A 19,154-nucleotide genomic window follows, 5' to 3' on the forward strand; every position below is an offset into this window, starting at 1 on the left:
GTTCTACTGCCTGGTATTTCACGTTGTTGGTGAATTATAAAAACCAACAGCTTAAGATAGTCAGTATGTCCAGAAACAAAACTGCATGTCGATGACCTATGAGTCCTGAGAAAGGTGAGAAAAGTGTAGGCAATTACAAGAGAGGTTTCACACCCTCTATTTAGTGTATACGAGCTATTACTATCAGGCAGATGGTATAGGGTGCTATTCCTCTGAACCACTCTGGCTTCCAAATCATCTGCGCCTATTGCACTGTTGCAGAAACTGTGACCAAAAATAACTGAACCTCTGTGTTTGAGGATTCTGAACCTTATGATAGAGCATTTTAATGATTTAATGTTTTGGTAGTTGTCTGTTTATTTTATCTGATGAATACTGTATGGTACACAATGAATTTATAAATGGACTGATAAATATCCATCTATCTATTAAGGCTGTACCTGACTTATGTCAGTTGAATCAGATTTGGATGTTAGGTGCGAATATTTGGCTCATGGTTCCTTTCTTTCCCCCGAAGAGCTTTAGAGTTTGAACAGGATTAGGCGTAAAATTCTGGGTTACAGCGACTCTCAAACAAAAGCCAGAGACTGTATCATATTTAGTTGCTGTGAGCTGTAAATTTACCACCTCTAAGCAGAAGATAGCGTTATCTTGGAGATGAAGCGGGCCAAGCCTCTCTTCCTCCAGGCAGCTGCCTCTGTCTCACTCAGACTCACCTTAGCTCTGGGTCTGCAGCTGCCTGTAATGGAGGAGGAGCACTCACTTCTGCTCTGCACCTAAGACTGCTTGACTCTGTATCTATCTATCTATCTATCTATCTATCTGTTATTTCACTAAATCACTTTATCAGGGCTAATGTATTAACAAACATATAATTCAACATATGCAGCAGAAACACAGCAGTATAGATATTGAATAGGAGAACATATCCTGGATCCGTTGACTTGCTAAATGTTTGACTCCCTTCCCTACTCCATCCACTTTTTAATCTCTTTGCCATTTACTGTTTGGCTTCACTGTTCTTCCCCTACTTAACTGTATGCCTATAAACTCAGCAAAAGCTTAAGAGTGCATTTACGAGGCCCTGTTGGTAGCTCTCACTGTAAGAAACACAAATTTATCGCCAGTCAATGTCATGCACAGATAATTATATCCAAGGTTAGTGTGACAGGATAGGCACAGTTCCAGCCTGCCCCAGCCGGGCACAGCGCAGAATGCCAAGCCAGAGGCAGCGATGTGCGGGCTTGAGCAGAGAGATCAGAGCAGGGAGCTTATCGATCCACTTCCAGGTCATTAAACCCAAGAGTGGTCTCATCGAGAAAAGCAGCGTCACCCCCACAGAGATCAATATCGAATAGAGAGATCTGGCCTGAGGGGAGGGATGGAGGTGTGTGTTGCTACCTTGCCAAAAAAAGACAAAAGTGAAAGCTGAAACAGATGTATGATTTAATTGCCACACCCCTCACATTCTTGTGCAGCGCTGTACTGCACCACCGCTTTCATGGGAGTGTTGACAGTGAGGAAAATAAATGAAGGGTGGATTTTATCTGAAATGATTGATTGTTGAACGATAGCAATGTAAAACCATTTTTGACATTTATTCAATGAGTGATCAAAGAATTGATTGAGGCAAAAATGACAGAACAATTCGATTCCAGCTTTTCATATGTGATGGTTTGGTGCTTATATAATTGAATGATGAAGCATTTCTGGGAAAATGAAATGTTGCTGTTGATGAGGTTTCTTCCTTTTCCTTTTCATTATTCAAACCAGTGGTCTAAGGATAGGGGATCATGCTGTACACAGTGTGAAGCCCTTTGTGGAAAATTTGTCATTTGTAATTTTGTCCTTTAGAAATAAATTTGACTTGACTAAATGTCCAACTACTTAATTGTCAAGTCAAGTCAAGTCAAACTTTATTTATAAAGCACATTTAAAAAAAACCTCAGTTGACCAAAGTGCTGTACAGTTATTGAAATATAAAATAATCATACACAAATATCATAATAAATAAAACAAAGGAAATAGTAAGAGCTTAAAAAACTAAAATTAGATAAAAAAGGAAATAAAAGAGTAAAAAAGAGTAAAAGCCAAGGATTCTTGCCTAGCTGGGACTGAACGCCAAGGAGAAAAGATGGGTTTTCAGTAATGTTTTAAAGTGCTCAACAGACTGTGCAGCTCTAACCTGGAAAGGTAGGCTGTTCCACAGCTTTGGGGCCGCCACTGAGAAGGCTCTGTCCCCACGAGTAGAGAGTCTGGATCGAGGTACTGCCAGGAGCAGCTGGTTTGACGACCCAAGTGCTCTAGAAGTACTGTGAGGCTGTACAAGCTCTGATAAATAAGACGGTGCCAGACCATTTAAACACTTAAAAACAATTAATAAAACCTTGAACTGGATCCTAAAATTAATAGGCCGTAAATTGTAAATTGTAAATTGTAAAATAATCTACATGATGAAGCGCCAATTCATAAATCTCAAAAGGCAGGACACTTGTTTACAACTCAGTGAGATCAAAAAGAAAGGACAAACCAGAAAACAAAGACAGGAATTTATAACAGTAATGCGAAGAGGTCGGGATAAAGGAATGGATGGAGAGATCGAGAAGGGAGAGATTATCTGAGTAGGTTGGCCTGCGTCTGGATTATAGACCGGCCATCTGCCACTGTGGGATTATAAATCCTATGAAGAGACAGACAGAGAATGAGGGGAAGATGTATATGCCATGCAAAGCCCATGTATACTTTAACACAGACTCATATGTCAGGGAGTGACACATCTTTGCCTAAACTGGCAAAATGTTGGTTTAAAGGAACAGTATGTGAAATACAGGGGAATTTAGTGGCATCTAGTGGTGAAGATTTTAGATTGCAACGAGCTGAAACTCTTCCCAGTTAGAATTCCTTCAGTGATCATTGTTCAGGAGGTTTTTACCAGGAGCCGAATTATCCGCAGAGGTCTCTTCCTTTGCAAAACAAACAGAGCAGGGTTAATGCTTGTAAAAAATATTAGATAAAGAAGTTTTGTGTGAAAAATCTGTGTTTTTCCATTGACTTCGGTGGCTGATACAAAAACAGGAAACTGCAGAAACATGGCGGTGCGCGGTGACCTTCATAGATGTGGATGTTAAAAGCTCATTCTAAGGTAACAAAAACACAACAATTCTTATTTTCAGGTGATGATACACTAAAAAAACATACTTATTAAATTGTTTTCCATTTTTGGGCACCCACTTGCTCATCTGGTAGAGCAGGCACCACATTTACAAAGGCTGTGTCCTTGCTGCAGCGGTGGTGGATTCAATTCCAACCAACAGCTCTATGTTGCATGTCATCCGCCATCTCTTTCACGCTATATCTGTTCTATCAAATGAAGGCAAAAAGCATCAAAATATCTTCAATTTCTGCCAGTATATCCCCCTAAATCCTGCACACTGGACCTTTAAATCAGGTCTGAGTGGCCACAATAATCTGACCAAACATTAAATGCCAGCTGTTGACATTTTCCGACACTTTGATACCCAGCCCTGTTTTAGTTTGAGTCTTAAAGTATCGCTGCACCCTGTCTTTGTTGACTATTCATGTAGCACAGATAGGGATTAATCTAAAGGTTAAAGAAGAAAGTAACCCCTCTACACTTCACTTCCTCTCTCTGTGTGTCCCCGTATGTCTGGCATGACTCCATACGAACCAGCAGAATGACATTCCGACCCTGACCCACGCCAACCTCACCCCCCCTCCCTTTTCCATCGTCCCCTCTCCCCGCTGGCCGGGTCTGCATACACTTAGCCCAACAGCTCCTCCCCCTTTTCAGTCCAAACCAGACAGAGAAAGGCGACCGGGAGTGTACTCTGCTTTTTCACTGCTCCCCTCCCTCCCTCTTTTTCTCTCTCTCTCTCGTTCCCACACCCCTCCTCCAGTCTCTCACTCCCCTCCCTCTTTCGGCTTTGGGGAAGCAGCGATCAGACCCTGTCCTTCTCTCTTAGCAAACAGACAGACTAGGAAACAATCAGAAAACAGAGATAGACAGCAGAGAGTGAGAACTGAAGTGAAGTAGAGGAAGGTAGGAGAACTGATCTTGTTAGTTTGGATCGAGGATTGGGTGGGATCCTCGCTTCTCCTCTCCTCTCCTCTCCTCTCCGTTGGAATACCACTGCAGGGCTGGGAATCTGGTCCCAGTCCTGCTCCTGTTCCCCCAGCTCAGCCAGCTCCGCTCTAGGATGCTGTGAAGGATGGTCCACCAGGAAAACTGTTCTTACCAGGTAGTTCTCAGAGCTGCATGACACTCACATTCATTTCATTGAATTGTCAATTTATTCGACAGACACAAGCGGATGACGTTGTGTTGCTGTTAGCTCCACTGATTGTGCAAATGTAATTTTTTATCTCTTTGGCTCAGTTTATCATAAATCCTTGAATGTCACGATGAAAGTAGGACATTGTTGCACATGTGTAGGTGTTGTGTGTCATCGTGTAGGAGTATTTCTCTGTCCTGTGTGGTTTACGTGATTGTGTTGTGAGTCTGATGGCTGGCTGGTTGCTAAGAGAGCACTTGACTCAAGGGAATAATGTCCTACCTCCCCTCCACCTCCCTCTCATCCAGCCTCATCAATCCATGTCAAGGAGGCATGAGGTGTGCATGTAACTGCAAGTTTACATTGTTGTGACTGAACTCTGTGTGTGCGCAAGTGCATCCTGTGCTGTTTCATGCAGAGGATGCATGCAGTAATAAAGAGAATTTAAATGCGAATGGTTGCTTGCAGGGTCATGTATATGTGTGTGTGCGTGCATGTTTATGTGTGATTCTGGTGGGACGAGTGACAGCAGTGTCCCACTTTATCTAACGAGGAATTGGGAGGCATGAAGGAGTCGTGATTAAAGGAAAAGCAAGTGCACCACAGCTGTACATCTGCTTTTCTATAACCAGCTCTGCTTTGGAAGAAAGTCTGCAATGCAGTGGAGAGATGGAGAGTGGGAACAAGCAGAGAGGTAGATGAAAGGCAAAAGAGATGAGCTGAATATGCCAGGGGAGGCATTGAGGGAGAAATATGGAGTTTCTTTGATGGGGAGAAGCAAGTGTAGAAGCAGGGAGTGATGCACGAATAAGCAGAGGAAGTGATGAGAGGGAAACATGAGGGAGACGGATGGGCCTTGTGGGTGCACTTCAAGTGTTTTAGCAACATGCAACATGAAAACTTGAGAGCCCAAATTCCATCCTCCAACATCTCCTCTGGGTTTGAATGAAGAAGTATTTTTGTGTGTGTGTGTGTGTGTGTGTGTGTGAGTATGCATTGGGTAAATGTGATTGATCTAGTACTGCTGTTTTTCGTGTAGTCTTGCAGTTTCATGGTAGCTGAAGGGCTTTGAGTTGGGTGTGAACAAGTATGAGTGCTCACCTCTCTGGCATTATTAACATTTATAAAAACCTGTGTGTGCACCCTCTTAATGCATGAGCTTGGAAATTAATAAACTGCCCTCAGATCTCTGGTTAAGGATTTTTGCTGTTAAAAAAACTCAAAAGAACTCGAATAATTTGACAAAACATTTGCACTAATTTTGGTGCAAATTCTACATATCTGAATGTGCATGTCAATAGGGTGGATTTTCGCTTGTGTGGGTATGGGACCGGTTGTGTAACGGGATAAGGATTTCCTGCCATGTTTTGTGGCAGATAAAAGCGAGATGGAGCGACAGAAAGATGACAGGATGGAAGGAAAGAGCGGCAGATAACCAGAGAAAAGTGACGCCAAAGGGCTAGTGGAGACAGCAGATGAAAGGCAGAAATGAAACACTAACAGAAGAAGTATTGACAACACAGGCTGCGCAAAACGAAGACATGGGTTGGTAGAAAGGGAGAAATGACAGCAGCGTACGGCTTTCTGAGGCAACTGAGATGATGCATGATAGGGGGAATAGAAAAAATAATCAGTTGAAATTCAGGGAGATGATAAAAAAAGTTTATTGACAACGGAGGGAGGGTAAAGGAGGCTGAGATTGCTTTAATGCGATGGATGTACTAGAAAAGCGAGATGGGGCGAATAAGAGAAAGAACGAGAGTGGTAAGCGGAACAGAGGGTTCAGGCTCTGATAACAGTGACTCTCTAGAGGCCCCTCAATTAGACTGGTAACCTGGCAACCAGTAGGCAGACAGCGCCCCTCACACACATGAAACACACACACACACACACACGGAGGGATGGAAAGAAGCAAAGCACGATGGGGGAAAGAACAGAGGAATGGTGGAGGAGATGGAATGAGTGAGGGGTTTAATGAGGGGATAAAATGGACAGGGGTAAACAAATTAAGGGAAGAAAGAGGGCGGCAGGCAGGGTGTTGTCCCCACAATCCTGTTTGTCTCCTGAGGCAGTTCATGTCTTGGGGCGATATCTGCTTTGCGTCATAGTTTTCCTCTGCTTTAATTAAGGTTTGGTTCCCGTATGTCTGTCTTTAGCTGAAGGCAAAGAGGGGAGACAAGACAGAGGAGGGTGAAGAAAAGACACATGGAAAGCTTCTGCCCTTCCCTGTTTGCCCACAGCATAATGTCTGAGGCGAGCCCCCACTTAATGTCAGAAACCATTAGCCAATTAAGTCACAGGCTGACCCCGGGAGAACCAATAAAGCGACCATTTGGCTGATAGTCAAGCAAAACTGTCTATCGATTTACGCCATGTCAATCTTGCAAATAAACAATGAGGCCAGAAAGAGTACGAAAAAAATTGCTCATCATTAGATCACAAGAATAACAAATCATCTGCAGCCAGCCTAATGCTGCTCTTCATTTTGTGGAGTGGGCTAAAAGCACGGAGTGTGTTTACCAGAAGCTGAGGTCTCAATATGTCATCCTGTTTTCAGATTCTCATGTAAATCTATAAATCTCACAGTGCCGTATTGCTGTCAGCAGCAGTACCAGCAGGGTGAAGGGTGATGGTGAGATTTATCTGCCTGGCCACAGCGTGTCATCCCGGTCCGTAGGAATACTGTCAGCTTGCCAAGGTCTCGGGAACTCTGACTGATCGGTGAATCCTTTCACACACAGTATCTATGTGTACGTGCGTGAGGATTTATGTTTGTGGTATGCATATATGTCTACAAGCTCAGTCAGTTTTTCATGCTCAACTGGAGAGGGGTGGAGGAGAGCTCTGGTGTCGGTGTAACAGTATATGAGGTGTGGCCTGATGAATTATAAATGAGGACTAGCAGTGCAGTAGATACCAGTGATGGATCATGCTGGAATGACAGAATTGATCAATAAGGCCTGATAATAAAGCAAAATGATGGTATTAGCGGCATAATTAATTAGTCTAGTTTGCCGTGAAGAGGTTATAGCATGTAGCTCCATCGAAGGGCTCGTTTATACTTCCTTTACATACGAAAAATACTTCCATGAAGAACTTCCATGCATTCTTCATGCTGACGTAGGTGAATCCACTAGTTGGAAATAGAGGACAGAGTCAAAAGTTTCTGACGACTACAAACATGGTGACGGTGAAGGAGGTCATAATAATGTACCTTTTAACGGAGCCAGCGTTGCAGATGGCGGTGGTCTGTGAGGCCATTAAAGGCACTGCAAGATGTGGATGTTCTGTATCGTCATTGTCTTTCATGTCTTTGCCGTGTCCTACGGTCATGTCTTGCATTAAATACGCTACACTGCCGCCACGATTTCTGGTGATACTGCTGCATTTTGTCTGTGTAGTAAGCTTTCAGAAAGTGTGCACAAATACAGATGACATGAACGCAGACTACAGACAGAGGGCATCCGATGCGTCCATATACATATCTAATGTTGAGCACAAATGAGCCTTAAAGCCACAAATTGCCATTTTTACATTTCTGTTTATGTACAAAGTAAACAAACAAAATGTACCATAGTGAAGGCACATTGTTTTTACTTTGGACAGTGCCAAACTTCCTGTTTACCACGTCTCTCGTCATTAAGCTGAACTAAGCTAAAAATGTCCCATCTCGAGCTCTAAAGTTAACACACTGGTACGAGATTCCCATAATACTGAACTGTAGTACTATGGTCAGATCTTAGTCAGGACAGACCTATCAAAACATGAGAATGGAAATATTATAAACTGATGTATTCAAATAACTATTATTGTCACATCTAATGATTTAAAAGCAAATGTGAGATTCTATCATGACATACATCTTGGGTGTCATATTTTCTAGCCCTACTACCAAGTGGCGACCTCCAGGGCTGAAAAATGCAAAAATGTCAAAAACTGCAGTTCCTCTAATGGCCACTTGAGGCTGGCTCCAGAAGTGAGTCCATCCCGATAGACTCCCATGTTAAAATGCTCAACTTTAAAGCAGAAATAAACATGTTTACAGCCAATTTCAGAAGGGGGACATTTATGTAATCACTTGTTTACATTTTATTAAGACGTAAAGTTACGCATTTTAAAGGGCGGGGCTGCTTAAGTGATAGTCTGTCTGCGAGGCATCGCTAAAGTCTCTGAGTCAGGTTCACCCCTTGCTCCTCCACAGCTCTACACAGTCATCCAAATATGGTCATTTGTGGCTCCAAAACACCAAGATGGTGACGGACAAAATGCAAAATGCGAAGCTTCAAAACGGCAGTCCATAAATCAGTGGGTGGCGTCACGGTAGCTTGTAGAGTATCTCTGGCCCTGGTATTCACACAGGTAAAACAAGACATACATTTAGTCGTAATCTCTGTATTAAATGCAATTTTTAAGATGCTGGATGGTGTGCGTAATGTGCTTTTGATTTTGTTTCACTGCACAGCGATGTAGAGGCATCCTATATCACACCTTCACTGTGCTTTAACCTTTTTTATGTTAGATAAGAGTTCAGTTTGTCCTGATATTATATATATGATTTGCCAAAACTTCAACCCACCCGAACACCGGCCTCTGTGTGAGTTAGAAGATTTCCTGATGGGCCGCCCTGTGCTCCTTTCGCAGCCCAATTTGTTTGGAACACAGAGCATCGCCATGGAGAAATTCTCACCACGTTGCTATGGTAGCAGCCCCCGTTCTTTCCTCCTCTTTCCAAAATAAGATCAGATCAGAGTCTGTAGCACTTTCCTTGTGTAAGTGTCAGTGCATGTGATCCGGTGTTATACTATCACACAGGCATAAACATTAGGAAAACACAAACCCATAAACAAGCACAGAGTGATAAAAAGAGCAAGAGCATCACGAGTGTAGGTGCATTGGTATCAACCAAATGCACGCTCACACACATACACACAGAGCGCCATTGGCCTTGGATTCCAGGCTTACAGTAGGTGCCAGGAACCCTCTCTCCCACAGTCACCCTCTGTTCACTTGGAACAAAAAGCCATTCTGTGTGTGTACGTCTCTCTCTTTCTCGCTGTCTCTCCTTCTCTCTGCCGTTTGCTCGCTCTCTCAGCTGACCCGACAGACGAGCATTAGGGGAATTAACCTGTGCGTGTGTGTCTTAAATATGCAGCTGAAACTATTCCGTCTTTGCCCTTGAACTGTAATTGTATGTATGTGTTTTTGTGGTTGTTTGGAGCTTTCCCCTTCTGGCTTGCCGTGCATTGGTAACCCAGGTAACCCGTCCCTCACGACCTCCTATCCCATTTGTATCGGCACTGACTTCACCTTCACTATGAAGTCAGCCTCAGTAATGAGAATCAGTGGGGCAGACTCTGCCCCACCCTTCTGCTGAAAACAGGCCACTCACAACTAACACCGGTTTTATTGGTGTGTGTGTGTGTGTGTGTGTGTGTGTGTGTGTGTGTGTGTGTGTGTGTGTTGTCCCCAGCAGCAGCAGTCCAGTGTGGGTGGATTCAGGAGACAGCCAGACAATTCACTGTACTCTACCCATAATCCTGAGGGATCAGCACTGAATCAAACCCACTTCCTATTTTTTCATTTGTGCGTGTGTGCGCATGTGTGTTTCTGTGTGCTTGTGTTAAAATGCTCTTTGATGTTATCATGCGAATGCATTATTCCCCCAACTGTCTTCATTTCAGATTTTTTTTTCTCTCTTTTCTCGTCTCCTCTCTCTCAGCAGAGTAACAGATGAACGTGACTCATGTTCATCAGTATCAGTTGGCGTTCTCTTCCCTCTCGTCTTTCTCTTCTCATCTCTCATGCATACCCCGTTGTCCCTGGCTGGCTATTTTATTTCTTATCAGATATCCCTGTCTTCCCATTAGATCTCTGACTATTTAGAATGATTCATCTTCTGACTCGGTCTGTAGGTGGAGGGTTGATGCTTCAAAGACAGAATGACACAGTACAGAAGTTTTAACACTGCTTAAGGTTGGAGTTAATGTTTTGTGTATTTCTTCAAAGCTTTTTATAGAACTTTTGTTTCAGTTTAAGTAGTTATATATCTAGTTACATGACAGATAGAGTGTATGTTTCATTCTAACCCTGCAGCAAGTTGTGCATGTGTGTGCACTGACTAAATGCTGCCTTTAAAGGTCTAGTGTGTAGGATTTAGTGGCACCTAGTGGTGAGGTCGCAGACTGCAACCAACTGAAACTAATCCTGTGTGCCAAGCATGTAGTAATCTCTGTGTACAGATATCTGCATTTGTGTTAAGATTCTGTAGGTGGTACAAGGTTTCAGTATCTGAAGTTTTCTGATTTAAATTTTTGGTCCAAGTAGCGTTGGTCAATCATGTTTGAGCAGCAGGTACACACTTTGTTTAAGGAGGTAGAACATATTGGACAAAATGCTGTTGCGGAAGACAGCAGCTATAGTCTGACGACAAGTTCAATTCATATTGGCTTTTTAAAAGTTTTTCTGCATTCATATGTAGATATCTGTTTATGGAGATTAGCTGAAATGACCAGTGCAAGAAAAAGGAAGTCTTGGCCTGAATATACGCTAGCTACACTGGATCAGCCTAAATTATAGGCCTTCGCCCCCAGAGGCCTTAACATTGTCAGACAATAGCCCAGGGATCGGCAACCTTTACTGTTAAAAGAATCATATTTGGCCAAAAAAGAAAAAAAAATTCTGTCTGGAGCTGTAAAACATATTTGCGCCTCTTACACAGCCTTTTAAGTCAAATTTAGCCTATCAACATTACTAATAGATCTAAATGAGCATTCATTAATATGTTATAACACAAGGTGGCTATTCTGCAGTGGGCTATTTTTTATTATTTGGTACTTTAACTTTGCAGTGTTTTAGATGAAAGCAAACAAAATAGTCCACGCACTATTCAATTCTCTATTTCCCCCTGAGACTTTTCCCTTTTTGGCTTTGGAATCCACAGCTAACCTAGCAAGGAAAACTCAAGACTACCTTAGCCATCGCCAGTGATGTTTTTAGAGGAAAAGGCCCCAGGCCAGAGATATGATATACATTAACGATATGACGTACATCACTTTAGGCCTACAATGATACATGAAAATTAAAATGAATGAATTAAAAAGTTGCATGCGGCTCTGGAGCTCCAGGTTCCCTACCCCTGCAATAGCTAATGAGTTCCTAAATTGAGCATGTAGGAGAACTACGATGGCTGACGCAAAAACGTGATTGGCCCTATCTAAAGCTAGTGTCTGATTTGTCCGTTTTGGGCCACTGTAGAAACATGGCGGACTCCATGGAAGAGGACCTGCTCTGTGTGTAGATACAAACGGCTCATCCTAAAGTAACAGAAACACAGATTCCTGTTTTCAGATCATTATAAACTAATGAAAACCTTTATGAATATTATTTTCCATTTCCTACACACTGGACCTTTAACTGAGGATAACTAACGACAAATCTGCAATGATAGTTGTTTGACATGTCTCAATACTGGTGCCAACATAATACCTGAGTTTTAGTACCAATGCCAGAACAATATTTCCTGAATACCTTACTTTTTGGAATCTAAAAAATAATATTCTTTGAAATTCTTAACTTTCATTTAACAAAATAAATCAAATTTCTGAAATGAATCAGTGCCTTATTTTGTCTCAACACTAACTAGCTGCATAAAGATTGCCAAAAGAAATACAACTGGTACAACTGGCAAGAAAAATAATCATTAGTTGCAATCCCCATATCATTTAGTCATTACACAGTCAAAATTGTGATCCTCTGTTTTGGCACATATGAATTATGAGTTTCGCTCCACTTGAACATGGTAATGCTTTTCCAATTCTTGTGTGTAACCAGTTGATGGTTAGTGTGAAGTCATGTTCCCCTGCAGTGTGATCCCAGCAGCCATATGTGGACATAATTTTCTGTCTGGGCAGCTATGACAAATATATGAGTCACGGGTCGATAGCGTCTCGCTAAGATGAGATCATTACACACCGTGGAGAGCTCAGATTGAAAATGTAAGTCACTGATACAAGGCACAAGCAATCTCTGTGTATCTGAGTGAGTGACTTTGTGGGTATAGTATGTGTGTTTTTGTGCCAGACTAATGGTCCATTGTGCTCTGTCAGGGTTTATTTAGCTGGCCGGGGCTGTGGGGCTGCTGGCTTTGGAGTCCAGACAGGGCACTATTTTTACCTTAGCAGGAAGGGAGCACACTGCCTGCTCTGTTACAAAAACACTTTCACATTTCATTTTGCTTCAAATATGTAGGCTAATCTACATTTTAAGTTAATCTCCCTTTCACAAACATACACAGAATTGTAAGCCATTGGAGATAAGAGGGTTAGGAAGCTTAAAAAGAAAAAATCAGAAAGGAGCCCCGGGTGTAACAGAGGACGGAATAAATATAGACAGAGGGAGATAGTGTCCAGGAGAGATTCCAGACGCACCAGGAGACATCTAAATACACACACATGGGCACTGCTAACACAAATACAAAACGCACAATGTCATACACACACACACACACACACACACACACACACTTTGGCTATCCCATGGCTGAGGTGTCTCTTTCCAAACGGGTTGCGAGCAGCTGCTGTCCTCACGTCAAGGCGTGAAAACAGAAAAAACCACCAGTGTGAGTTTCTACCTCTCCCTCTTTTTTTGCTGGTTCTGGCTGTGAGAGGCCGCCCTGACCAGAGGGTGGAAGGTAGGGAGGGTCTAAAGGGGCCTTACCTCTGACCATTGTGCTTTCACAGTCCTGTGGGAGAGGCAGAGGAAAGAGTGCAGTAGTCAGGAAGAGCAGGGAATTGAAAGAGAAACCGTGTCACAACATGTAAGAGAAAGATGAGGAGAAGCCACCAGTACAGGAGTAGATTTTTTTGTATGTCTGTCAGACCGTTGGAGGGGTGAGTTTGCTGGAAATATGATGTGTACTGACTGGACTCAAGATCAGGAGTCGGTCGGGAGTAACCTACTGACTGGGGAGTAGAGAGAAAGAGACAGGAAGACAAGGAGGGTGGGGAGGATGAGGGAGGCACTGGATAATATGGATGGATGTGGAGGAGTGGATGATGTCATCAGGCAAACGTCCAGCCTCTACCTCAGTGATGACTACAAAGAGGTAAAGGACCACGTCGCGTCTTATTCCATGTTTCAGTTCATTGAAACTAAGGCATGCTGAGGGCTGCTGGAAAAACCACTGTGGTCAGTGGTAGTGGAATATTTTAGGTCATACATGTGATGCATTTTACTTTGATGGTTTGCTGTTTATGGTGTCTGCCAAGTATGTGAACACACACACACACACACACACACACACATATACAGCTACTTTTGTTTGTCATTTTAGGAAAAGCGCTTACTTCCTTTCTTGCAGAGACTTAGGCTGGCGGTCAATGTTGGGCCGTCGGTGAGCATCTGTCACCCTAGTTTTTGCAGTGTGTCCCATACTGTTGGCACTAGTCGGCCCTTGTTGGCTTTTTTTGTTTTTTTGTTTGTTCCATTGACGGAATATGAAGTAGCACCTATTTTGCTTTTAGTTTGTCATTGTTCCAGTGAATGAACATGCCAAACATTTCTTTCTTTTACATGAGGATTTGCTGCTTTTCTCTGTTTTATATGTTGTAAATTGAATATCTTTGGGGTTTTGGATGTTTTTCAGACAACACAAGACATTTAAAGATGTCAACCTTTGGTAGATAAACAGATTTCTGACTGAAGGATTCATCAGCCCTAGTGTGATTGACAATTACCAATAGAGGCAATGCATTTCAACTTAAATCGCTCACTGCTCACCCACCTTATGTAAAGGGATAGAACAAGCATGACTAGTATGATTAATACTGAGCAGTCTGTTTGAACACTGCTCTTATGACTGCATGTTGTCAGTAGCCTTGTGCAAACGTGTGTCCTCATGTTGTCTATATAACGTTTATATATTGATATATACTGATTCGCACCTCAGCTCAGTGCACGAGAAGAAAAACAGAAGTGAGGAAAGTAAACAAAAGACTTAAGTCAAGAGGGCATGATATCAAAACCAACTTGTTATACAAAGTGAGGTTTTTTTAGCCATTAAGCTCTGTAGCAGAAGAGGTTCATAATTGTTTGGGTTTTTTTTTCGCTAGTGCACAATAAATATTCTTGTAGCATCGGGTTGTGTTGTTAATGTGCTATCAGGCTAGCATCTTATATCCATGCTGTTGATCCAGTTTCCCTTTTTAATGACTAATGCAGACTACCGCCACCTGCTGATATGGAGAGTTATTTCCACTCATGCATGCACAGAAAGTACACACTAGTTGGCCATTGCCTGTCGTCTTTGCCGTGTGTTTAAGTGCAGCTTTTTAGCCGAGAAACAGGTGACGTGACGCAACGCAGCAGTCATCTTTCATCGCCACAAGTTCTTTGATGTCTATTAAGTTCAGTGTGTCTGGGCCTTTAGATGATAATATCAATACCACTCTGTCTGTCTCTTGAATATGAAGCTGCAGCCAGCTGATGGCTATGTTGCTTAGCATGCAGACTCAAAGCAGGGGGAAACAGCTAGCTTGGCTCTATAACATAATTTGTCAGCCAGCACCTCTAAAGCTCATTAATTAATATCATTTGTTCAGGGCATACCAAAGGCAGATATTGTCTCTCTTTGGCAGAGAGATATATGAGCTGTCTCCCTCTGTTTCCAGTCTTTATGCTAAGCTAAGCTAACCGGCTTCAAACTGCACAGGCAGATATGAGAGCAATATTGATCTTCCCGTCCAACACAAGAAAGCGAATATGCATATTTGTCCGTATTTGTTTCAAAGGGTTTCTTGTGTTGTGTGCAGCTTGATGTGGCTCAGCCCAAAGACTGAGGCTGACGTCATGCTTGAAAGTTGGGTATTAAAGCGCTTAGATATTTGGGGCAGAGCTATGACATAATGTTGTGAGTAACCAGGCTTTTATCCTTAAATCTGCTTCAGTCTTTGAGAGAAAAAAAACAACAGATTCCTCCACTGAATCTGTTCCCACAAATCCACAGTCGGGCCTTTAGTGTCTCCAGCTCAAATGTCACTTGGACATCCATTGTCCTGTCTAAACCCACTTCATGCTCCCCATCTCTCCTCCCTCCCTTTGTCATTCTCGCCCCTTTTCTCTTTTTTTTTATCCCACCATAACCCTCCCCCACCTCTTTTACCACCACGCACACACTCGTGTAGAGCCCTCTACCTCTTGCTGAGTTGTTCTCTTCCAATCTGAGTGACAGGAGCAGCCTTGTACTGACCTGAGGCTGAACTGTGTGAGGGGTCAGAGGTCAGGTCCCTTATCTGGGATGGAATGTTGCACTGCCTGGGCAGACAGGTCTCAGATAGCACAAAAGGGGAAGACGGTCTGACACTCTCATACATTTTTAGCTGTCAAAGACAGAATGTAGACTTAAAGCATGTATACTTTAAGGAATAATTCGACATTTCCCCCGTTTACCAGTCTTTATGCAAAGATAAGCTCACCTGCTGCTGTCTGTAGCTATGTATTTAGCTTAAGTGTCCAACTATGTCTTCAAATACTATATACTTTAGACTATATTTACAGTAGTATGTACAAGGAGATGCAGTTTTAGTCAGACCTCAACCTGCAAAAACATCTGTGTGGCCCAAGAAGCTACTCAGCACAGTCAAAACACACACATGCACAAACACACACACAGAAGACACAGTGACCTTGTATTTGTTTTCAGAGCTGTGAGCTCAGCAGCAGCTCTCTGTCAGGCCTGGAAAACATATCAAAGTGAAGCTTTCCCAATTCTCCCAAACACACATGTCATGTTTTTCACTGCTTCACTTAAAAGCACACACAGCCTGGACTCAAAAGACCTGGTATTTATGAATATATATGTGTGTGTGTGCTTGTGTGTGAACAGTGGGTTCTTGTGTTGAACTAGGGAGTGAAGTATCGCTGGTGAAAAGCCTCCATTGTGTAAAAAAGGGGAGAACACTCAAAGAGGAATGTAGGGAAAAAGATGAAGTATTAATAAATGAAGAGGTGAGACTTGTTTAAGCATAGGTTGAAAATCCATAGGCATGCAGAGACACACGTATCTACACACAGGCTACAGGAGCCCGCAATTTGGGGGAGGACGCCTTTTGTTAGCACAGATAATTAAATTCATCTCCCTCCTCTGATAATGATTTTCAGGGAAAATTTGAGGGCTCAAAACAAGCACCCTGACGTCCATTGCCAGGGCTAAATCGCCCTCTGGGTCTGTCAGATGAATGGTTATAGTGCAGGAGTGGAGGAGAAAATGTCTTTGTCAATGAGGGTTTTTCAGTCGAGGAAATTGCTTGGTGAATTTTAGGAAAAACACAAATTAGCCCAATTGTGTTCCTCCCAATCTAATTTGGACGGTGAGGGCCTTGGCGCTCAAGGCCAGGAAATGAGGGAGGTAGTTAGGACTGTCACTCATTCTCTCTCCGCTCTTTCCCTAATGCATCTTAAAACATTACTGCAATTGATCAATTTTCCATGTCGTCACTGTGTGGAAACTCAATTTGCTTTTTCAGGATTTTATAAGACTATATAAGACACTCTAGCAGTACTCAGGAAAGCACACAGAGGAGTTACACTAATGTTTCATTCCTGTCCATTTGAGTGAGTGAGCCTCTCAGAGGAGTCAGAAGTTTCCAGCCGTGTGACATGCAAGGTTTGCAATTCATTCATCCCAAACTAAAATTGAGAAGTCACACCTGTTTTGAGATTTTTATGATAGCACATACAAATTTAAAAAGACAAGAAGACAAGGTAGAACATGAGATATTGGATGATAAAATAAGGAGTGTAGAAAAGGAAGGAGAGGCAGGATCATGTATTTACTACCCATTTCGCACCTCCACCCCGCAGTGGCATATTCCACACCTTTGTAAATGGTTTATGGAGCTTCTGTGATGATTGTTTCACCACACACAGCCCACCCATACACACACACATGAGCACACAACACAAACATGCTGTGTAACAGATGATTTCTATATAAAGACAGGACGTCGTGTTGTCAGGCAGGTGTGCGATGCAGAGATAATGTCAGTGAGTAATTCGTTATTCCATGAAGTAGCACCTATTTTGCTTTTAGTTTGTCATTGTTCCAGTGAATGAAAATGCCAAACATTTCTTTCTTTTACATGAGGATTTGCTGCTTTTCTCTGTTTTATATGTTGTAAATTGAATATCTTTGAGGTTTTGGATGTTTTTCAGACAACACAAGACATTTAAAGATGTCAACCTTTGGTAGATAAACAGATTTCTGACTGAAGGATTCATCAGCCCTAGTGTGATTGACAATTACCAATAGAGGCAATGCATTTCAACTTAAATTGCTCACTGCTCACCCACCTTATGTAAAGGGATAGAACAAGCATGACTAGTATGATTAATACTGAGCAGTCTGTTTGAACACTGCTCTTATGACTGCATGTTGTCAGTAGCCTTGTGCAAACATGTGTCCTCATGTTGTCTATATAACGTTTATATAAATCACCAATATTATCCAAAGATAGTTACACGTTAGTTTGTCCTTGAGGGCTGATGAGCCAGTGGCAGTGTTGTTCATTTCAGATCGTTGCAGCAGCATATGCTCTGGGTTCTGCCTCATATATTTAAACAACTCTCAACTCTGATCACCGGACATAAAATGCAAGATGCTAGAAAGCAGATCTCATGCTGTTCATGGCCTGGTTTAAACTGAGTTTTTTGATAGTAGTTGGAAAACTTTTTAAGATTTTGAATGGGCGTGTGAAATTGTTGACCTGTTCAGGTAGTTAATTAAAGGTAAACCATGCGGGATCATCGATTACTTTTAGTAAACAAACCTTCCAGTGAAAGTGAAAGTGAAAGCCATCCCCAGGTTCACTCTTGTTTGGTGTTTGGCCTTGCTGTGTTTCGGCGCTGTTTCTCTTGGATATGTGCTGCTTATGGTCCGGCACCTGGGGTTTCATTCATTAAACAGTGCATAGGATCCATACTTTGTACAATCAGGCTTCCACCTCACCAACTGCATCACCAATTTCCTGTCTCCAAAATGTTCTTAAGCATGGGTCAAAGTTTCTCCCATCAACTCTTTTTTTATAGATCACAATTTCTCCGTGGGAAGTGGTGTACGCCTCATTTAGGCCTAGTTTTATGCGTAGGCAGTGTTTATAAATGAGACCCCTGGTGGCTTAATTTTAGAAAGCCCTGACCTCACCTGAGCACTGTGGGGTACAAGCACATAAACGTCCTTTTTTTTTTTTTTTTTAGGAAAATCCTGCATAGTATATCTTTAAAAAGCTGTGAACACCTGCTGGAGATGTAGCCTTGACTTTCTCCAAGTTAACCCATCTCTACATTGATATCTTCTTAATGTGGGAATTTACTTTTTTATTTGGAGGGAGTTGGGCAAAGTAAATTATTGTATGTCTTCACAGCAACACACAACCCTGTAGCAGCGTGTGTGTGTGGTCTGTTCTGAAACCAAGTTGTAAAGTTTATAGTGATGCTGTGTGATTACTCAGTATTCTGATGCAAACGTCCCTTGAGCCTCCCTGGTTGTGTCACACCTTTTTGTTTTTTTCTCAGCCCTCAATTCACAAGGGGGAGCAAACGGTTAACAATGCTCAGTGAACCTGCTGCTCCTGGTTTTCGTCTTTGCCCGGAGAAGCTGTTCTGTGGAGTAAAACGTGACTGACAGTGTGTCAGCTGTGTTGCATGATTGATGTATATAAATGTGTGTCTGCCCTGCACTGTACCACACAGGCTGCCGTTGAGCCTCTGAAGCAATGAACTGAAACTCTCAAGTGTGTTCATTTGACTCCCCAGGCCATCTTTCAAACACACACACACACACATTGACACACACACATACAGGAGCAG

At 42.5% G+C, this 19,154-nt stretch overlaps 1 protein-coding gene across 6 annotated transcripts in view; it reads left to right on the forward strand.

Annotated features, from left to right (window-relative positions):
• Window positions 1-19,154, forward strand: part of schip1 (schwannomin interacting protein 1) — a 293,359-nt gene that overhangs the window by 256,657 nt on the left and 17,548 nt on the right. The window contains exon 1 of one of the 6 annotated variants that reach the window (XM_033631323.2): window positions 3,918-4,259. The exons of 4 other annotated variants lie outside the window; for them this stretch is intronic. In XM_033631323.2, coding sequence (XP_033487214.1) covers window positions 4,230-4,259 — 30 coding nt within the window. In that variant the 5' untranslated portion in view covers window positions 3,918-4,229. Of the gene's footprint in view, window positions 1-3,917; window positions 4,260-13,017; window positions 13,396-19,154 lie in introns of those variants that run through there. One more of the 6 variants, XM_033631321.2, reaches the window with a different exon arrangement.

The sequence above is a fragment of the Epinephelus lanceolatus genome, chromosome 4, assembly GCF_041903045.1.
Source record: "Epinephelus lanceolatus isolate andai-2023 chromosome 4, ASM4190304v1, whole genome shotgun sequence".
NCBI lineage: Eukaryota > Metazoa > Chordata > Actinopteri > Perciformes > Serranidae > Epinephelus > Epinephelus lanceolatus.